This window comes from Rhinoraja longicauda, chromosome 4 (assembly GCF_053455715.1).
Source record: "Rhinoraja longicauda isolate Sanriku21f chromosome 4, sRhiLon1.1, whole genome shotgun sequence".
In the NCBI taxonomy this organism is placed as follows: domain Eukaryota; kingdom Metazoa; phylum Chordata; class Chondrichthyes; order Rajiformes; family Arhynchobatidae; genus Rhinoraja; species Rhinoraja longicauda.
Window position 1 is genome coordinate 23,485,095 of NC_135956.1, and position 21,066 is coordinate 23,506,160.

Consider the following 21,066-nt stretch of genomic DNA (forward strand, 5'->3'; position numbering starts at 1 on the left):
CTATGACACGAAGGGTGTCAAAGGTTACAGTGAGAAGGCAGGAGAATGGGGTCGAGGGGAAAAATAGAGCAAATGGCGGAGCAGACTCGATTGGCTGAATTGCCAAATTCTACTCCCATGTCTATTGGTTTTAGGATTTGAGTTCAAGCTGGAATATGTGTTGGAATATCATGCACAGTTCTGGCCTCATCAAAATAATGGTGAATACAGGGTGTCTCCCTTCGCTGAGAGAAATCTAGAATATATGCCATGCTCAGAATAAGAAGTCTATTTTGGGCTGAAATGAGGTGAAGTTTCTTCACTGAGAATGATGAATCTTTAGAGTTCTCCATCTCTCAGAGGTATGGAGGCTCAGTCTCTGAGTTCACTCAAAACAGACAATAGACAATAGGTGCAGGAGGAGGCCATTCGGCCCTTCGAGCCAGCATCACCATTCAATGTGATCAGGGCTGATCATTCTCAATCAGTACCCCGTTCCTGCCTTCTCCCCATACCCCCTGACTCCGCTATCCTTAAGAGCTCTATCTAGCTCTCTCTTGAATGCATTCAGAGAATTGGCCTCCACTGCATTCTGAGGCAGAGAATTCCACAGATTCACAATTCTCCGACTGAAAACGTTTTTCCTCATCTCAGTTTTAAATGGCCTACCCCTTATTCTTAAACTGTGGCCCCTTGTTCTGGACTCCCCCAACATTGGGAACATGTTTCCTGCCTCTAACGTGTCCAACCCCTAATAGGTTTCGATAAGATCCCCTCTCATCCGTCTAAATTCCAGTGTATACACGCCCAGTCGCTCCAGTCTTTCAACATATGACAGTCCTGCCATTCCGGGAATTAACCTCGTAAACCTACGCTGCACGCTCTCAATAGTAAGAATATCCTTCCTCAAATTTGTAGACCAAAACTGCACACAGTACTCCAGGTGCGGTCTTACTAGGGCCCTGTACAACTGCAGAAGGACCTCTTTACTCCTATACTTAACTCCCCTTGTTATGAAGGCCAACATTCCATTGGCTTTCTTCACTGCCTGCTGTACCTGCATGCTTCCTTTCAGTGACTGATGCACTAGGACACCCAGATCTCGTTGTACGTCCCCTTTTCCTAACTTGACACCATTCAGATAACAATCTGCCTTCCTATTCTTACCACCAAAGTGGATAACCTCACATTTATCCACATTAAACTCATCTGCCATGCATCCGCCCACTCACACAACCTGTACAAGTCACCCTGCAACCTCATAGCATCTTCCTCACAGTTCACACTACCACCCAGCTTTGTATCATCTGCAAATTTGCCAATGGTACTTTTAATCCCTTCATCCAAGTCATTAATGTATATTGTAAATAGCTGCGGTCCCAGCACCGTAACTTGCGGTACCCCACTAGTTACTGCCTGCCATTCTGAAAGGGACCCATTTATCCCCACTCTTTCCTTTCTGTCTGTCAACCAATGTTTTATCCATGTCAGTACCCTACCTCCAATACCATGTGCTCTAATTTTGCCCACTAATCTCCTATGTGGAACCTTGTCGAAGGCTTTCTGAAAGTCAAGGTACAACACATCCACCAGCTTTCCCGTGTCAATTTTCCTAGTTACATCCTCAAAGAATTCCAGAAGATTAGTCAAGCATGATTTCCCCTTCGTAAATTCATGCTGGCTCGCAACGATCCTGTTACTACAGAGATAACAGATTTATGGATACTAAGGGAAAGAGGGGATCTGGGAAAAATTTAGATCTGATGACAGACTAGATACATTTAACTATGGTAAAAAAACATTCAATGATCTTGATGAATGAAGGCGCAGAATCCAAGGGTTTACTCCTTCGATCTTCCAATTATCAATATGATGCATCCGTACAACCAGTTAGTTCTCAGGCAGCCTGAAACTATCCTAAATGCAGCAACTTTATCCAGCCTTCAGAATCATTGTGCGTTAATGATTCCAAAATATTTATCCAACTCCTTGTTATAGGTATGTAGAAACTTAAAAAACAAATGGATGTTGGAAATGAAACAGAAAATTCTGGAAATACTAAAAAGACTACCAGTATCTGTAGAAAAGGTAAATCATGAGTTCCTGTACGCTCTGATTCACTCATTCAGTTAACATTTCAAGGCAATGGTATTTCATCAGAACCATTCAGCAGCATGCTGTTGAAAGATCAATAACCCAATGTGTTAACCCCATTTCTCACAAATACTGTCTGTTTTGGTGAGCTCAGCATTTTTGATTTATTTTACTGAAAGGGAAGCCTTGTTGACAGTGTAAATGCAGACCCCAAGCTCAGAGAATCTACACAAAACGAGCAATAACAGCAATCTCTGGTGATGTAGAGAGAACAACATTGACAAGGACTTTGGATCTTCAAGAGTTGCAAAGAATCTCCTAAGGGCTTTGATACGGCTGGAATTGGCAGGTAATATCTTGATGACATCAGAATGCTGGCACTTCTGCCAATCTAGCACTGCTTTTGAATGCCTGCCATTCTTTGGAGGGTGAGGGGAGCTTTGAATCCACAATGTTTTCAATTTGATTAGTAAGGGTGTCAGGGGTTATGGGGAGAAGGAAGGAGAATGGGGTTGTGAGGGAAAGATCGATCAGCCGTGATTGAATGGTGGAGTAGACTTGATAGGCCGAATGGCTAATTCTGCTCCTAAAACCTCTGGACATTAGGTTTATTATGTACTGAAAACATTTGTTTTGCATGCTCTCCAAACAGATCAGATATACCACACATAGATACAATCAGTTGGAATGACCATTCAGAACCCTGATAACAGAGTGGAAGAAGCTGTTCCCGAGTATGGTAGTTGAGTCCATAATGTCCTGATTCAAAAGTACAGGCGCTATGAATAGCAAAACAGTCAGCTGTTAATGGCTTCAACTGCCTTCAGATGGGGGTAAAACGCAGCAAAAAATATCTTTTTAAGTCACCTCAACCATTTGCAAAATAAGTTAAAGAGCCATGAAATGAAAGCAATGCAATGGAATCCAAATGGAATGTTCTATTTGAAAAGACAGGGAGACAGCAGAGATCTGAGGTTGTTGAAGCCAATGTTCAGAACCAGCAGCCGAAGAGCTTCTGCTGTTCATGCTATTTGGAACACAGAGAAAATTAGAAGATACGCTTCCAGTACATGAAGTGTAATGCCACATGGCCAACTGATACATCATTTTAGCATTGTCAGTCGAGAAAACTGATAATATATTTTAAATGTTAAAGATATTGTGTCTGAAATTATGCTGTTAATATGTAAATACTTCAAATGAAGTTATTTTTCATGTTATTTTAACAATGACCCAATAAAAATTTATGGAATAATCCTCTATCTTGTCTGAAATTAGATTCATGCTAGCGAGCCATTATTCAACATTAAGATTTTAGTGCAATGATCAATGCTTAGTGCTCAGCTGAGCAGATCATGCAAATTTATCTTACCCATGGAAGTAGAACTGGCTTTGAACAGACACGGATCAGACCCTGATGCACTGAAACACAAATTTAAAAAAATATTATATCATCAGCTCAATAAATGCAAGAACCAAATTAATCCCAATTTGTACAATTATTGTCTACCCCAAAATAATTTGAACACTGTCCTACATTAACATTTAATATTTTCTAGACAGTTTACCAAGCCATCAAATGGCAGCAGTTATTATTTTCTTTTCATTGGCAATGTCATATTCCCTCTGTAAAAGCTACATTTTTCTTGCTCCACATCCAAACTAGCAAACCTTCCTCCCTCCCGCACATTGAAAAAAAACTTAACTCCAAAATAATGGAAACAATATAGCAGCTAATAGCAGTAAAGCATTACATTAAACTTGCTTGTACTTTTTTAGTAAAAGCATTTTAATTTTTTTTAAAATCACAAAAAATTGATTTAACCAATGTACACAAAAAGTTTGGCCTTTCAAAAGGGACAATCGTTTACTGAAACACCGAAAGGACATTAATCTTTGTTCATCTCGTTTAAAATAGACATTTCAAATAGGAGCAGTTCACAGTGTATTGTTTTCCCTCGTGTTAGCAACACGTTAAAGAGCTAAATACACTTTTAGTACTTTTGTGCATTCACAAATTTTGGGGAATATTCTGCTATACAGGAATAGTATAGTTGTAGTGCAAAGATTGAAACTGACCTACAGTGCTGATAAAACTCCACAGCACAGGGCCTTTTCCAGCCAGAGCAATGAAGAGTTTAACAATCGAATGACAACAAACTGGTTGCATCTTTGTACTATATTGTGGGAAGCCATCCATCTGAACCACTATTAGACGTTCTAACACCGAAGTATAAACTCCAGGGATCTGAAGAAGAGAGAATTGCAGTAATTGAGGTAAACTATTTATTTTTCAATGAATTACTCATTTCAAATAGCTGAAGCAGAAAACTTTTTGATCTATGTTATTACCCCAAGAATAACTACAATTTAATGTTAATGACATTGTTTTAGAATTGTGGCATTAAAAAAACTTTGCATTTTATCCATTTCTAAATTGATTTAATAAATACATTTCTAATTTGTTAATAAATTGGCCAATTTATTGACAATTTAATAAATTGTCAATAAATTTATTTTTGGTCAAACTATGGCTTCTATCAATCTTCAGTACTGCACCAGTGCTTCAATATGGCACATAATGGCTGGGCATGCTATGAGTGAACAAAGCCAGTGGAAACAGCATTCTGGAAACAGACGATGTGACAAAAACCAAGACTGGTTCATCTTCTTGGACTGCATCCGGAGTGTTATAGGAGACAGTTTAAAAAAAAACTAATTTTGAGAAATTAACTAGGTGTTGTACATGAAAGTACTATAAATACTGCTTGTTATTAAAATTAACTTGTTGTAAAGCCTGAAATAAACACAAAAAGCTGGAGTAACTCAGCGGGTCAGACAGCATGTCTGGAGAAAAAGAATACATGATGTTTTGGGTTGAGATCCTTCTTCAAACTCTTCCTATTTATTTTCTCCAGGGATGCTGCCTGACTCGCTGAGTTACTCCAGCATCTGCAGGTATAAACCAGCATCTGCAGTTCCTTCCTACACATATTTTAAAGAATTTTGGATGCAAATGAAAACCAAAACTTTTAAGTTTATTAAGATAATAAAAACCCCTCTAAAACCAGACAAGCATGGAATGGATCGGAAAGTTTCTGAAAGAACACCATATAAACTTACTTTGTCTATGTGAAATATGACACTTGCAATGGAATCTAAAAAACTGGGAAGCTGATAAAAATTGTCATCTTCAGTGTCTGCCTCTGTAAGATACATCTGTTTACAACGCTGGATCAATTCCATGTACATGAAGTCAACATGTTGTGAGTTCACAGCCTTACAGGGCTAAAATCATAGAAAATAAAAATAAAATTAATTAACATTTAGAATGTATTAATTAATGTTGGTGTGTTCATTGAGAAGGTAAAAAGCAAGTACTAAAATACAGTGCTTTCAAAATATATTGCAGAACACTTTAATGTTAATTTGTTACATTTCTGGCCCATTGGACCATTCTGCATTTTGTCTGTACAGGTTCTTCCACACAAACAATCCAAATCCCATAAAACTGCCCCACCCTTTTCCTCTAGTCCTGCATCTGTTTTTAAATATTTATTAGTTTTCCTTAGAAAGTACAATCGTCTTTGACTTATTCTTGTTTCATTGCAGTAACAACTTATTCTTGGTTAGACTGCACTCGCAATGGTTGGGATGAGAAATGACTTGTGCTATCATGCCAACGAACAGCAGTATGCATCTGCTGAGCTGTACAGCCCAGTTTTATGACTTTAACATTAGTACTACGTAATCTGCTGCACACCTTTCTCCTCACCTCTGTCCCAAATTTTCTCGATAAGGATGTTAAGTTAGTGACACCCTGTGACAGATTCCCCATCAGAATAAAACCAAATATCTCTATTTACCAAATGAAAACTCTTTATGGTTTTAAATACCTTTACTGAATACCCTCTTTTGTTTTTATCTCAACAGAAACCATACCTGTACCTCGTTTCTCCTAATTACTAAATTCTCAATCTTGATATCAGACTGAAGACTGATTGTCTTTGGAGTTCCTTGTTTCAAGGGGTGTAAGGATTGCAAAGAATACATAAATAAATATAGTCGAACTAATATTCTGTACCAATTTATCATCATTTCTTGTTACCTGGCAGACATTATCTGCACAATATATTCAACCCTCTCCGTCTGATTAGTTGTGTGGGAGTAAAGGAATGTAGAAAGAAAATAGACAATGGTTGAAATAATACAGCAAAGAGAGATAACAAAAATAATTAAAGAAGCTATAAGGTAAACCAAAGAGAGAGCATTAAAAAAAAGAGAAGGAAATCGTGAGAGATTAAGCAACAAACTTAATTCACCTCTGGGTACACAAAAGATTAACATAGATGATCAAATTTTTGCTTTGATATGTGGAAGGACATGAAGAATGAGCCAAGGAACTATTCTTATCCAGATTCATGTGTTTACAAAAGAGAAATAATGAGAATGAGGATTGAAAACTAAAGATCAGGGACTCAGACAAGTTAGTATGTTAGACGGATAGACACAAAATGAAATTCACTGATGTAATGTGTTACACTCTTAAGTACTAAAGGGTGCCATTTTGTCCCTCTTTGCTGAAGTGCCTCCTTGAAATGGCTATCCAATTTCTCCTCAGCCCTCTGCTCTTTCTTCCAAGCCCTTCATTTCCCCCCCCCCCCCAAGTATTCCCTGTTTAATCGGCTTTCATCCTTTCAGCCACTTCATTCCAAATCTTGATTTGCATTAAAATTCTCAACTGGACCTGGTTCTTTTGGAATATATATATTCAATGTAAATTGTCAAAGCAGCAGAGAAGATATCAAAGTACACAATTTGAAAACACTAGAAAATGTGGGGGTTTTTTTTGCACAAATATTCCTCCTATTTCTGTACTTTATAAATCCAAAAGAATAGCTCACAAAACAATTTATAAGAATGAAACTTACAGCCGCAAAAAGTCCATATCCTCGAATGGCAATGGAGAGCTCTTTATTGCTTGATTCCATTTTCCGGATTATGTTATAAAATTGTTGCATAAAGTAATGCAACTTATCTTTATGCACATGTGCATTCTTTGCCACTTGTAATGCAATCTGCGTACAGAAAACGATAAAAGAATGCAAATTAACAAGTTTATGTACTTTCAATCCAGAAATAGTTGAAAGAGTTGCGAGAACAATGTTGAATGTAAATTAAGATTGTTGGCCTTATCGTACATCTTAACATTTATGCAGTCAAACAAAATGTTCAATCTCTGCAAAGTTAATTTGAGATTTGTATTACTTGAGCCAAATTGGTTAAAATGCAATTTCGAATAGGAACGAGAGGGCCACTTAAAAATTATAAGAAATTGACAAGGAAAAAAAAAAACTGTATTGGAAAAAAGTCAAAGGAAAAAATTCTGTATTTAACCTCCCCGCAGTAATCAGACACCATTGTCTCTCTTATGAACATAATCTGTCAATTTTCACCTTAGGTGGTCATTGATATTGACAAGCATCACTTCTAATGATGTAACATACAGCTTTTAATATTTTTAACTTGCAGAAATAATCTTGTAACTTTAAATAAAATCTTTACTTTTGAAAATCCTGCAGGAAAAATATATTTGTAATCGTGAGTCTGTAACTCTCGAACCTCTAGCCTTTCCTTCCCCATTGACACAATTGGTTGTACGATGAAATTTTCTATAATCCAAGATTTTTTTGGGAGTGCAACTTTCACGGTATTTGAATACCGTCAATTTTACACTTCTGGCAATATGAAAAGTCATGCCAACTAATGGGTTGCAACACAGCAATAAAGATCCTGGATGCTTTGATACTAATTGAATAAATAAACGTCTTTTAAAATAAACAATTAAAACATTAAATTCAATAATCAGAATTGCTTCGACATCAATAATTTCTGCACTCTCATAATGCACCAAGGAAAGATCTGAATAGAACTTGAAATGAATGGAATTTTAGTAATTTTGGAAAAGATGCATTTCAGTGAGTAGGTAAATCGATCATACATACCTAGGAAATAACAGTAGGTAGCTAGATAGAGAAGTTGGATTTTAGCTTTAGCTTACAGTCACTAAAACGGTCAATAAGGCCATAACAACTGCAGGCTACTGAACTGGTCAACAGACGACTGTGGTTCAGTTCCACAGACTAAAATTAAGAACAATTAAGTTTTGCTAAATATCTAAGTGATAAACAAGGCACCAGAAGTAGCAATACAGGTCAATAAAACCATAAACAAAACCAAGAATTACAGTTGGTGTCTAGGAGAGCTGAAATAAATATAGACAATGGTCAATAGACAATAAACAATAGGTGCAGGAGTAGGCCATTCGGCCCTTCGAGTCAGCACCACCATTCAATGTGATCATGGCTGATCATGGGGACCCATTTATCCCCACTCTTTGCTTTCTGTCTGGCAACCAATTTTCTATCCATGTCAGTACCCTACCCCCAATACCATGTGCTCCAAATTTTCCCACTAATCTCCTATGTGGGACCTTGTCGAAGGCTTTCTGAAAGTCGAGGTACACCACATCCACTGGCTCTCCCCTGTCAATTTTCTTAGTTACATCCTCAAAAAATTCCAGAAGATTAGTCAAGCATGATTTCCCCTTCGTAAATCCATGCTGACTCGGAACGATCCTGTTACTGCTATCCAAATGCTCCGCAATTTCGTCTTTTATAATTGACTCCAGCATCTTCCCCATCACTGATGTCAGACTAACTGGTCTATAATTTCCCGTTTTCTCTCTCCCTCCTTTCTTAAAAAGTGGGATAACATTAGCTACCCTCCAATCCACGGGAACTGATCCTGAATCTATAGAACATTGGAAAATGATCACCAATGCGTCCACGATTTCTAGAGCCACCTCCTTATGTACCCTGGGATGCAGACCATCAGGCCCTGGGGATTTATCAGCCTTCAGTCCCATCAGTCTATCCACACCATTTCCTGCCTAATGTGAATTTCCTTCAGTTCCTCCGTCACCCTAGGATCTCTGGCCACTAGAACATCTGGGAGATTGTTTGTATCTTCCTTAGTGATGACAGATCCAAAGTACCGGTTCAACTCGTCTGCCATTTCCTTGTTCCCCATAATAAATTCCCCTGCTTCTGTCTTCAAGGGACCAACATTTGCCTTGACTATCTGTGAGCACATGCTATATTTTAATATAAGAAGATAACTGCAGATGCTGGTACAAATCGAAGGTATTTATTCACAAAATGCTGGAGTAACTCAGCAGGTCAGGCAGCATCTCGTGAGAGATGGAATGGGTGAGGTTTCGGGTCGAGACCCTTCTTCAGGCTGATGTCAGGGGGGCGGGACAAAGGAAGGATATAGGTGGAGACAGGAAGATAGAAGGAGACCTGGGAAGGAGGAGGGGACGGGAGGGACAGAGGAACTATCTAAAGTTGGAGAAGTCGATGTTCATACCACTGGGCTGCAAACTGCCCAGGCGAAATATGAGGTGCTGTTCCTCCAATTTCCGGTGGGCCTCACTATGGCACTGGAGGAGGCCCATGACAGAAAGGTCAGACTGGGAATGGGAGGGGGAGTTGAAGTGCTCGGCCACCGGGAGATCAGTTTGGTTAATGCGGACCGAGCGCAGGTGTTCAGCGAAGCGATCGCCGAGCCTGCGCTTGGTTTCGCCGATGTAGATAAGTTGACATCTAGAGCAGTGGATGCAATAGATGAGGTTGGAGGAGGTGCAGGAGAACCTTTGTCTCACCTGGAAAGACTGTTTGGGTCCTTGGATGGAGTTGAGGGGGGAGGTAAAGGGACAGGTGTTGCATCTCGTGCGGTTGCAGGGGATAGTGCCCGGGGTTGGGGTGGTTTGGGTAGGAAGGGACGAGTGGACCAGGGAGTTACGGAGGGAACGGTCTCTGCAGAACGCAGAGAGGGGAGGGGTGGGGTCCCGTTGTAGGTGACGGAAATGTTGGTGGATGATTTGTTGGATCCGCTGGCTGGTGGGGTGGAAGGTGAGAACGAGGGGGATTCTGTCCTTGTTGCGAGTGGGGGGAGGGGGAGCAAGAGCGGAGCTGCGGGATGTAGAAGAGACCCTCATCTATAATGGAGGAGGGGAAGCCCCGTTTCCTGAAGAACGAGGACATCTCTGCAGCCCTAGTGTGAAACACCTCATCCCGGGCGCAGATGCGGCGTAGACGGAGGAATTGGGAGTACGGGATAGATTTTTTGCAGGGGACCAGGTGGGAAGAAGTGTAGTCCAGATAGCTGTGCGAGTCAGTGGGTTTATAGTAAATGTCCGTCACTAGTCTGTCTCCTGTGATGGAGATGGTGAGGTCCAGAAACGGGAGGGAGATGTCGGAGATATTCCAGGTATATTTAAGGGCAGGATGGAAATTGGAGGTGAAGTGTATGGTTAGTGAGTTCTGCATGGGTACAAGAGGTAGCACCAATGCAGTCGTCGATGTAGCGGAGGTAGAGTTCGGGGATGGGGCCGGTGTACGCCCGGAACAGGGATTGTTCGACGTTCCCGACAAAGAGGCAGGCGTAGCTAGGGCCCATAGCTACGCCTCTGGTTTGGAGGAAGTGGGGGGAGTCAAAGGAGAAGTTGTTGAGGGTAAGAACCAGCTCTGCTAGGCAGAGGAGAGTGTTGGTAGATGGGGATTGGCTGGTTCTGCGGTTGAGGAAGAAACGGAGGTCTTCGAGACCATCCTTGTGGGGGATGGAAGTGTAGAGTAACTGGACATCCATGGTAAAGATGAGGGAGTGGGGGCCTGGGAACCGGAAGTTATCGAGGAGATGGAGAGCGTGTGAGGTGTCTTGGACGTAGGCGGGGAGGGATTTAACCAGGGGGGATAGGATGGAGTCGAGGTAGGTGGAGATAAGTTCGGTGGGGCATGAGCAGGCAGAGACAATGGGTCTGCCGGGACAGTTCTGTTTATGGATTTTGGGTAGGAGGTAGAATCGGGCCGTGCGGGGCTGGGGAACTATGAGTTTGGAGGCATTGGGGGGTAGATCGCCGGAGATGGTGAGGTCCGTGATGGTGCTGATGATAAAGATCTGGTGTTTATCGGTGGGGTCATGGTCATGGGATAGGTAGGAAGAGGTGTCTGAGAGTTGTCGTCTGGCCTCGGTCCGGTAGAGGTCAGCACGCCAGACTACCACAGCACCTCCCTTGTCAGCGGGTTGACAATTATATTTTAATATAATCTTATATTTTAATATAATCTGGTCACAATCACATATGGAGTATTGTGAAGAGTTGTAGTATCTGCAACATAAAATAGAAAAAGAGGCACTGAAAAGATACAGAAATATTAAAAATTGAAAAATATACCTGTCAATAAAGAATAAATGGGATATAAATCTGATGAATTTACTGCTGGTGCCTATAAGAAATAATTATTTATCCAGTGTGTTTAGAATGTGGAGTTTACTGCTAATTTGATGTGATGTTTAGTATAGAGCCTTTTAAGGGAAAGATAGATAAGCATATGGAGCAGAAAGGAATATTATCAGAATTAATTGAAGAAGATCGAGGAGAAGATTGTGAGGAAAATAACAGCAATATGGGCCTGTTGTGAGCAATAACAGGTTTCAGTGCATGAAAGACCTTGTAGTACTTACAAAACATTTCAAATTTGTCATTTTTTCAAGTGGGAAAAAGCCACTCCACAGTCCACATATCACAGTGACCATCGCTGAAGATATTATGCCTTATGACCACGGGAGACTAAGACTCTGCAGTTTCAGTGTTTTAGGTGGAAATTCAGTTAATTGATTCATATCAAACATGCATTAATATATTGCAGTCATTTGGGGGAAAATTCATTACCTCTTTAAGGAAACTTTCAAGTGCAGCATAGCCAGCTTTTTTCATCTCAGCATTAGTATGGCCACACCACACTGACATTGCCTCAAAAAGAAGTTGGTAGTTGTCCAGGAGGTAGGTGCTGAATTGGCTAGAGTGCAAAGCAAAAAGACGCAACCCAGCTGTAGAAATAAAATTAATTTAACATGTTCAGATGTTGAGCATCTCACAATGATTTATATTTGATTTCTTCTTCCCATCCTGTTAAAAATGTTGTGAATGCTTAGGATACACATTTGCAAACATGTTTCAAGACAAATTTGATAGGAGGGAGAAACTAATATTTAGAAGGAAAAAACAAGGTGATATTTTTGAATTATCAACATTGGCTGGATGATAAACAGTTTAACATTTTGTACAGGAGGAAAAATTAGAATGATATTCATTCCCAATGAACTGTTTTGCTAACAGTTCACATTCATACAAATCCAGTGAGGACAAAATAAACCAGGGTGGCCTTTGCAATTCAACAGATGACCAAACCTTAATGGTCAACCTTATACTAAGAACAGTCACTCAGGGAAGTTCAAGAAGAAGTTAGAGAATACATAGCTCAGCATGCATTAACGCCTTCAGTGTAACAACCATAGTGAAGATGGTTGTGAAAGATTGCAGCAGGATCTGGATCGATTGGCCAGGTGGGCGGAGGAATGGTTGATGGAATTTAATACAGAAAAGTGTGAGGTGTTGCATTTTGGGACGTCGAACAAGGGCAGGACCTACAAAGTAAATGGTAGGCCTCTGAGTAGTGTTGTTGAGCAGAAGGACCTAGTACAGGTGCATGGTTCCTTGAAGGTTGAGTGACAGGAAGATAAGGTGGTCAAAAAGGCTTTTGGCACTTTGGCCTTCATCAGTCAGAGTATTGAATATAGAAGTTGGGAGGTCATGTTGCAGTTGTATAAGACGTTGGTGAGACCGCATTTAGAATATTGTGTTCAGTTCTGGGCACCATGTTATAGGAACGATATTGTCAAGCTTGAAAGGGTTCAGAAAAGATTTACGAGGATGTTGCCAGGACTAGAGGGTGTGAGCTATAGGGAGAGTTTGAGTGGACTGGGTCTCTATTCCATGAAGCACAGGAGGATGAGGGGACATCTTATAGAGGTATACAAAATCATGAGAGGAATAGATCGGGTCTTTTGCCCAGAGTAGGGGAATCGAGGACCAGAGGACATAGGTTCAAGGTGAAGGGGAAAAGATTTAATAGGAATCCGAGGGGTAACTTTTTCACACAAAGTTTGGAGGGAGATGGACCAAGCGCAGGCAAGTGGGACGAGTGTAGCTGAGACATTGTTGGCCGGTGTGGGCGAAGTGGACCAAAGTGCCTGTTTCCACACTGTATCACTCTAGCTCTATGTAAGATTTGGAGGAGAAATAATAGCTATGTTTGTGGATATAGTAAGTTTATAATTAGTAACTTACAATAGTTTTTCCTGCATTAAAATTACCTATATTGTTGGTATTGGCATTTATTTCACTTCTAAAGCCTGTTATAATTACGGAGAATGTAGCTTTATATTCCTGGTATCTACATCCATAAATATCTGAAAATTCAACCTTTTAATCACTGCAAACAACTGTGTTGAATATCAAAATGTTATTATGTCAATTTGCAATTGGTGATATAAAGCAAAGAAATCTTACCTGAAGGAACAGCATATCTTTTCATGTCAATCTGTCAAGAGAAGCATACAAAAGTTGGAAAAGTATAGCACAACGTATCATTAATGACTTAGAGTTGCCTTCTTCACCTCCAAGTGATAGTAGATGATACATTTCTTTTGTAGTATCATCCAACATGTCATGTACTGAGCTTTTTTTTCTGTATAGCAGATCATTTTTCACTGGACAGAAATTGACTGGACTGCTTGTTTCCTGACTACAGAGAACCAGCTCAATATATCATACTTAGTTTAGTTTAGGCAGGATGGAAACAGGCCCTTCGGCCCACCAGGTCTACGCCGACCAACGATCACCCATACACCAGTTCTACGTTATCCCAGTTTGACACCCATACACATGACAATAATAGACCAGAGGTGGAAATCTTGCAAGTGAGCCAAGGCTCACTTAAATGAGAAAGGAATTAGGATATTAAGTGAGATATTATGAGTTTATTATAAATGTTACCAAATTAATGCTCATTTCAGCATTCACCCTTTCCTTGCACAATTGTGATCATTAGCTTTGAAAAATCACCATTAGAGCATTTTTGCACGTTGTCAGATTTGATAAAAGACTAATCTGCATGGGAAAATAATTACAATAAGTAGAATCATAAGCATTAGAAACAATTAAAACTGTAAAATCAATATCTTGACCAATTATTCAAGGGGTTTTAAGTGGTTTTATAAAGTTAAAAAGCCAAATTGCATTTAATGAACTCGCAGAAATAAAATTAAGGCTTTCAAACAACATGACATTGATAAATGAGGGTCGGCGATCATTTCACTGAATTCCTCCGCTCAGTCCGTCTTAACCTACCTAATCTCCTGGTGGCTCAGCACTTCAACTTCCCCTCCCATTCCCAATCTGACTTTTCTGTCCTGGGCCTCCTCCATTGTCAGAGTGAGGCCCAGCGCAAATAGAAGGAACAGCACCTAATATTTCGCTTGGGTAGTTTACACCACAGCGGTACGAACATTGACTTCTCTAACTTCAGGTAGTCCCTGCTTTCCCTCCCCTTCACAGTTCTCCCACTAGTCTTCCTGTCTCTGACTACATTCTATCTTTGTCCCTGACATCAGTCTGAAGAAGGGTCTTGACCCGAAACGTCACTCATTCCTTCTCTCCCGAGATGCTGCCTGACCCGCTGAGTTACTCCAGCATTTTATGACATGATAAACTTGAATTTTACATTATTTCCACCTTTAAAAACCAACTTTTGTAGATTAATGAATTGAAATGTAGCAGCAAAATAAAACTTAAAACCCACATCGCAGAATGATTTGATTTCCGTGATTTTTTTCCATTTAAATACTTTACAGCAATAATTTACCTTTTGCATACACAAGCCCAATTCCTAGTTCTACATTGTGCCAGTAAATTAACTAGAGCTTGACGGCTTGATTCAGCCTTTTATACTGCTCCTTTTTTCAGAATACAAACTGCAGTAGAAATCACTCTATTGTGAAAGCATTGGGAAAATGTAACATAATACACCGGTGTATGAATAACGGTCTTTCCTTGTTACCATGTATTGATTTCTGCACATGAATTACATTACTAAATCAAATATAAAGCATTTTAATTTTCAAAAATTAATTAACATTTTACTGCATGAGTGAGAACAATAACCTGATGGTCCTAAATGCTATGCAGGCAACCACCATGTTACGAGAGGATGTGTTTCTGGAAAACGATCAATATCCTTATTTTTCTTAATGCAATGTTGTGTCATCTCACATGTATCAAGAAAAGTGATGCGAAATAAACACATTTAGTATATATTTCCTTTTTTTTTCCACACAAATTCTGTGAGTAACTTTTATTTCGTATCTCTAATTTTTGGATAGTGATTTATAGTAAGGGTAACTTTTTATTACCCAAATGGCCGTAATACAGGGATCATCTATATTTTGTTTTGCCTGTCCCCGAGATCATTTAATAACCATTCTTACGCATTTTAAAAAACATGCAATTTCTTGGTCTATGCACACAAATAAAAACCTTCTCCAATGACGCCACAACAGTTTGGTTCTGGATCTTTAATTCAATGTCATATAGCAAATTTTCAAAAGTGAATACATCTGTAGCGGTCATTTCCTGTGCTAAAAAGTGGTCTGCAGTTAGTCACAGCACCACCTCTGAATTTCCTAAACTTCACTGGACTATGAGCCACGCTCAATGGATTCTGCTACTTCCATTCTCACACTTTTCAATTCTATCACAGCAGTACTTAACATTTTTGCATTCATCCTTCATTTCAGCCAAAATATTCTATATATGTAATGTATCCTTTAGAACTAACCTGCCGATTTATGGCTTTCACTGCATAGTCATAAATATTCTTTGATGTCTTTGGATCTATAAAAAATACAAACACAAATTGATTTTTTTCCTTTAATTATGCTAGATTAAACATTTTTATCTCAAAATAATTAAAACATAAACACACCTTCTTCTATGGACTTTGTGAAGTTAACCATAAGTGCTATTAATCCTCTAAGGCACCCAGAAACCACAAGTAATTTTGGTTCTCTCGTTGCAGAAGTCATCTGAGGAATTAAATTGTCAACATTAGTAATTTCATAAGGAAAAGAAATCCCAAAATATGATTCTCATGGAATTGCACTCAAAAACTGATTTTGTTGAACACTGACATCACCTCTTTCAGCTAATCAGCAGAAGAACAATGTACAACAAGGCTGTGGTAATCTGGAATGCTTGGGACATTGGTGGTGCTGGAATGGCAGTTTATCTGGACTATTGGTTGTTATTCCTTTAATAAACTTTATTTCACTTTTTTCAGATGTTAAAAAGCAGAAGAATTCATTTTCAAACGACCCAATAAGGTTTAAAGGGAACAACACCTGCTGAGCCAAATACCAAAACCACCAGGATTTCGAAAGATTTGGTTGACAGATTTTCAAAATTATACAGTACATGCCAATTACCCCTGGAAAAACATGGAAAAGTTAGCAAATATAGAAAATACACAAACATGTGTTTCTGTATGGAATAAAAAGAAAACAAAAGGGGAATTTACTAACTACATCAAGAAAGGATAGAGGGCAAGGAAAGATTTGAAATAAATTAACATAGACCAGATTGTTTATTTAAGAAATCTGGTTTAAAAAAAAGATTTTTGGTTCAGAAAGCACTCAAATATATCATATATCATATATATACAGAAATGTGCTGCCAAATTGGGCTGCTGTGATAGCTGTTAAGTGGATTTCATATGGACTTTACGTTAACCCCATTTCCCAGTTCTAGGTCCCAGCCCTGCTGGTTGCAGCTTCTCAAATGTCATCCCTTCTGGCAAATCAAATAAAATGTGAAGTTGGGCAGTCTAATAGAAAAAATACAGAGGGGAAGCTTTTTTTAAAATGCTGAGTTTGAAGAGGATTAATGTTCAAAGGAACCTGCGTATCCTGTGAATGAATCAGTTGAAGTGAACAAACGGATAATGCAAGCAATGAGGAAGGCCAACTGCATGTTGGCCCTTTGGCTTAGTTTCGATTAGATATCCAACACGGAAACAGGCCCTTCGGCCCACCAAGTCCACCCGAACCAGCGATCACCCCGCAAATATTAACAAATAGTTAAAACGGCTATAGGCTAACCTATCATTTTAAACAAAATTGCAAGGTAAACAGATGAAAAAAATTTAAACGCACCTGAGTTTTTAACTCACTTAAGTAGGCACGGAAGAGTTTTTCTGAATTGTCAAGCATCTCAGCAGGTTGTACTTCAGCTAGAACCCCCAGTAGCTCATATACCTTCTCCAATACTATAAAGACAAGTCATTAAAATAAATATTAATGCAATTACTGTGACATAAACATTTTATATAGTATACTTATTAAGTATCTTATAAAGGTATTAAAGAGACAGGTATCAGATAATGCAAACAAATAAAATAGGCTCCATCAGGTGAACCTGTCAACCTGCTTGGAGATCATGGTGTTTAGGCAACGCATGCCCATTACTTTTTATGCATGGCCAGTCAGATATTCATGGCCACTCTTTTAATCAATAAAATCACGGCTGATTATCCATCCAAATGCCCCAACGATTTGGCCTGCACAGCTCTCTGTAATAACAGAGTTCATCATCCTCTGAAGGAAGAAATGTCTCCTCTTCTCAGTACCCATCTCATGCCCTGTAACCCAAGGGTATGACCCTGGCTTTGTGGGCCAAGGAATACATCTCCCACCTATCTAGCCCTATTAAACGTTTGAATTGGACCCCCTTCACATTCTACTGAGCTCTGGTGAACATAAATCGTTAATTTGTGCTCATATGGCAGCTCTGCAATCCCAGTCTGTATTCCAAACGTACTCCTTTTAAGGCAAGTATATTTTTCTGCGGTAAGATGACTAAAAACAAACATAATACTCCCAAGGTGGTCTCATCAAGGCCATGTATAGTTAGAGCAAGACCCCTGTACACCAATCCTGTGGCGGCATTGATATACTCATACTCTAGAAAACCAAGCTTCTCCACCAACTTGCCCCTGTTGCATCACATTCCCCTCAGACAATGATCAATGGGTGACCTGCTGAATATTTTCTATCAATACCTCACACGACATTTTGCTCTTTCCACAGCAGTGCCAGCATTTTTTGTTTTTACAAACTCACCAGTATCTGGAAGTTTGTTCTTCTGCACCAATTCCCCATAGAATTTGTTGAATATTTCCCCAATTCTAAATTCTTGAAGAGAGATTTTACTGCGCAGCAACTGAAAATATATCATAATGTTATTTAAACATTATTGATTAAAACAAAGAAACACTGATATGAGAAAGTTACTATATTATCAAATTTAGGGGACAAGATTTCAATTTAACATGTTGTCTAGGATAGCAACTCCTATAACACTGCACTCAAGAGTACTGGACCAATGTGTCAGTCGAGATTACATGCTCCAACTTCAAGAATAAGAATGGAATCAACAACTTTTTAATCAAACCTGTAATGATACAAATACAAGATAAATTTCATGCTCACAATATCCACAGAGATAATGCATATATAAGTAGGAGAAAAAACCCTGCAGATGCTGGTTTAAATCGAAGGTAGACACAAAATGCTGGAGTAACTCAGCGGGGCAGACAGCATCTCGGGAGAGAAGGAATGGGTGACGTTTGGGGTCGAGACCTTTCTTCAGACTGATGAAGTCTGAAGAAGGGTCTCGACCCGAAACGTCACCCATTCTTTCTCTCCCGAGATGCTGCCTGACCCGCTGAGTTACTCCAGCATTTTGTGTCTACCTTTAATGCATATATACCACTGAAAGAAATTCAATTTTCCTTAATTACTTCCTTAATTGTAATTCACAAACTGTTATTTTCTAAAGCCATCTGAAGCCATTACAAATAAGTGACTGCACTTCAAGACAAATAGCCTCCAAGGATGCAATCCCACCATGAAAAATATGAGGCAAAAGGATCCTACCACAAGTAGAAGGTCTAAGGCAGCAGACTTGCATTTTGCAACTCTTTCTTTGGTATACATCACGAGGCACATGTCCTAAAACAAGAAATTATACATCAAAATTGTTCACTTTTACAAAAGTCATACCTTGTTATAAAATGTCAATAAAGACTATAACAGCTCAAAAAACTTTGCAGCAGGTTTATAAGCCAATTGTTCTTTTTATAAAATCCTGATTGTATCTCCACAGGTTTATTTGGAAACCACAGCAGAAGAAGGATCCCGACACAAAACGTCACGATCCATTTTCTCCAGAGCTGCTCCTTGACGCACTGTGTTACTCCAGCTTTTTGTGTCTACCTTTGATATAAACCAGCATCTGCAGTTTATTTTTTTGACATAAGGAATTCCCTTACCTTGATTTCAGAGGCATGAGGTCCAACAGCCTCTTTAATCTTTTCAACAAATGCAGTAATTAACTTCAAAACTTCTTCTCTACAGTCTCGAAACTAGAAATCAAAACAAAAGATATTCTTTGAATTTTACATAATAAAATATGATTCTAAAAAAACTTTGAAATTATCAACTAGACTTGGTTCAAAAAATAAATATCATTCACAAAAGTGAGATGTTGTGATTTTTTAAACTCAGATGGTTGCTAATGTTTGGAATTCCCTTCTTCATAGAACGGTGGAAGCAGACTGAATATTTTAAAAGCAGAGGTAGATAATTGATAAGCAAGGAATGAAAGGTTTCTGTGGGTGGAGAATAGAGAGTATGCAGACGGTGTAATCAGATCAATCATGAATTTACTGAATGGAGAATGGCAATTAAGGGCAGCACAGCGGGGCAGCTGGTAGAATTGCTACCTCACAGCGCCAGAGACCCACGGTCGATCCTGACCTTGGGTGTTGCCTGTGTGGATTTGCACATTCTCCATGTGACTGCATAGGTTTCCGCCGGTCACCTCCCACATGTGTATGTAAGTTAATTGGCCTCTGTAAAGTGCCCCTAGTGTAGGAAGTGGATGCAAAAGTGGGCTTAAATAAAACTAGTGTGAGCAGGTGATTGATTTCAGCATGGACTTGGGGGGCCATGGGGCCCGTTTCCACGTTTACTTGCTAAACTGGACCTTATTCATTTGTTGATATATACAAATATAAATAAAATGCAAACTTGCTTTCATGGAGAACTTACATCTTCATTGCCGAGTGATTTGCGAAGGAAGATCAGTAACCCTTGATCCTTGGAGAATATCAATGAGTTGTGCAGAGCTGCATATAAATAATAGAAATGGGAAAATAAACTACACAAGGTACAAATTCTAGGCCACAAAAGGCAAATACAAAAAATACAATGAATTTGAAGAAATTAGGGAACTGTGAGGGTACAATGTAATCGCAAAGTATTTTATTATAATCATTTGTTGAATGGTGGTGGTGAATCTGTTGAATTCGGTGCCACAGATGCCTGTGGAGGCCAAGTCTTTGGATATTCTTAAAGCAGAGATTGGCAGGTTAGTGATTAGTAAGGGTGTCAAGGGTTATGGGGAGAGGGCAGGAGAATGGGGTTGAGAGGGAAAAATAGATCAGCCATGATTGAAATGTGGAGTAGATTTGATGGACCAAATGGCCTAATTCTGCTCCTATGACTTATGAACTGATGAATTTAATAATTGCCCATTATTATCTGCTCAATATCATAACAGATCAGGCTTAACAATGAACATTAGTGCAGCTACAGATAGGTCAGTCAATCTGCAGGAGAGCGTAGTAATGCACAAAGTGCAGGAGCAACTCAGCGGCATAGGCAGTATCTGTGGAGGGAATGGATAGGTGATCAGGAGTGTTTGCCTTTCATTACTGGACCAAGCCTAAGACTAATGGTGACCATTAAGCTCCCTGACAGGTAGGACAACAATTGTTAAATAATGTACCAGGAATAAGATAATAAGCTTGGGTGATTGGGCGATTCATCCTTGATTTTGCTGCTGCTGCCCTTGCCGAGGTAGAGTGAAGTATTAATGTAGTCAATAGAAGGGAGGTGGGTTTGTGTGAT

At 39.4% G+C, this 21,066-nt stretch overlaps 1 protein-coding gene across 1 annotated transcript in view; it reads right to left on the reverse strand.

Moving 5' to 3' along the window:
• prkdc (protein kinase, DNA-activated, catalytic subunit) overlaps nucleotides 1–21,066 on the reverse strand; it is a 185,578-nt gene that overhangs the window by 160,837 nt on the left and 3,675 nt on the right. The window contains exons 2-14 of the mRNA XM_078397370.1: nucleotides 20,206–20,282; nucleotides 19,425–19,517; nucleotides 19,030–19,104; nucleotides 18,214–18,313; nucleotides 17,248–17,360; nucleotides 16,023–16,122; nucleotides 15,876–15,931; nucleotides 13,550–13,580; nucleotides 11,870–12,027; nucleotides 7,005–7,151; nucleotides 5,197–5,361; nucleotides 4,153–4,321; nucleotides 3,446–3,495 (exon numbers count right to left, since the gene is read on the reverse strand). Coding sequence (XP_078253496.1) covers nucleotides 3,446–3,495; nucleotides 4,153–4,321; nucleotides 5,197–5,361; nucleotides 7,005–7,151; nucleotides 11,870–12,027; nucleotides 13,550–13,580; nucleotides 15,876–15,931; nucleotides 16,023–16,122; nucleotides 17,248–17,360; nucleotides 18,214–18,313; nucleotides 19,030–19,104; nucleotides 19,425–19,517; nucleotides 20,206–20,282 — 1,334 coding nt within the window. The remainder of the gene's footprint in view (nucleotides 1–3,445; nucleotides 3,496–4,152; nucleotides 4,322–5,196; nucleotides 5,362–7,004; nucleotides 7,152–11,869; nucleotides 12,028–13,549; nucleotides 13,581–15,875; nucleotides 15,932–16,022; nucleotides 16,123–17,247; nucleotides 17,361–18,213; nucleotides 18,314–19,029; nucleotides 19,105–19,424; nucleotides 19,518–20,205; nucleotides 20,283–21,066) is intronic.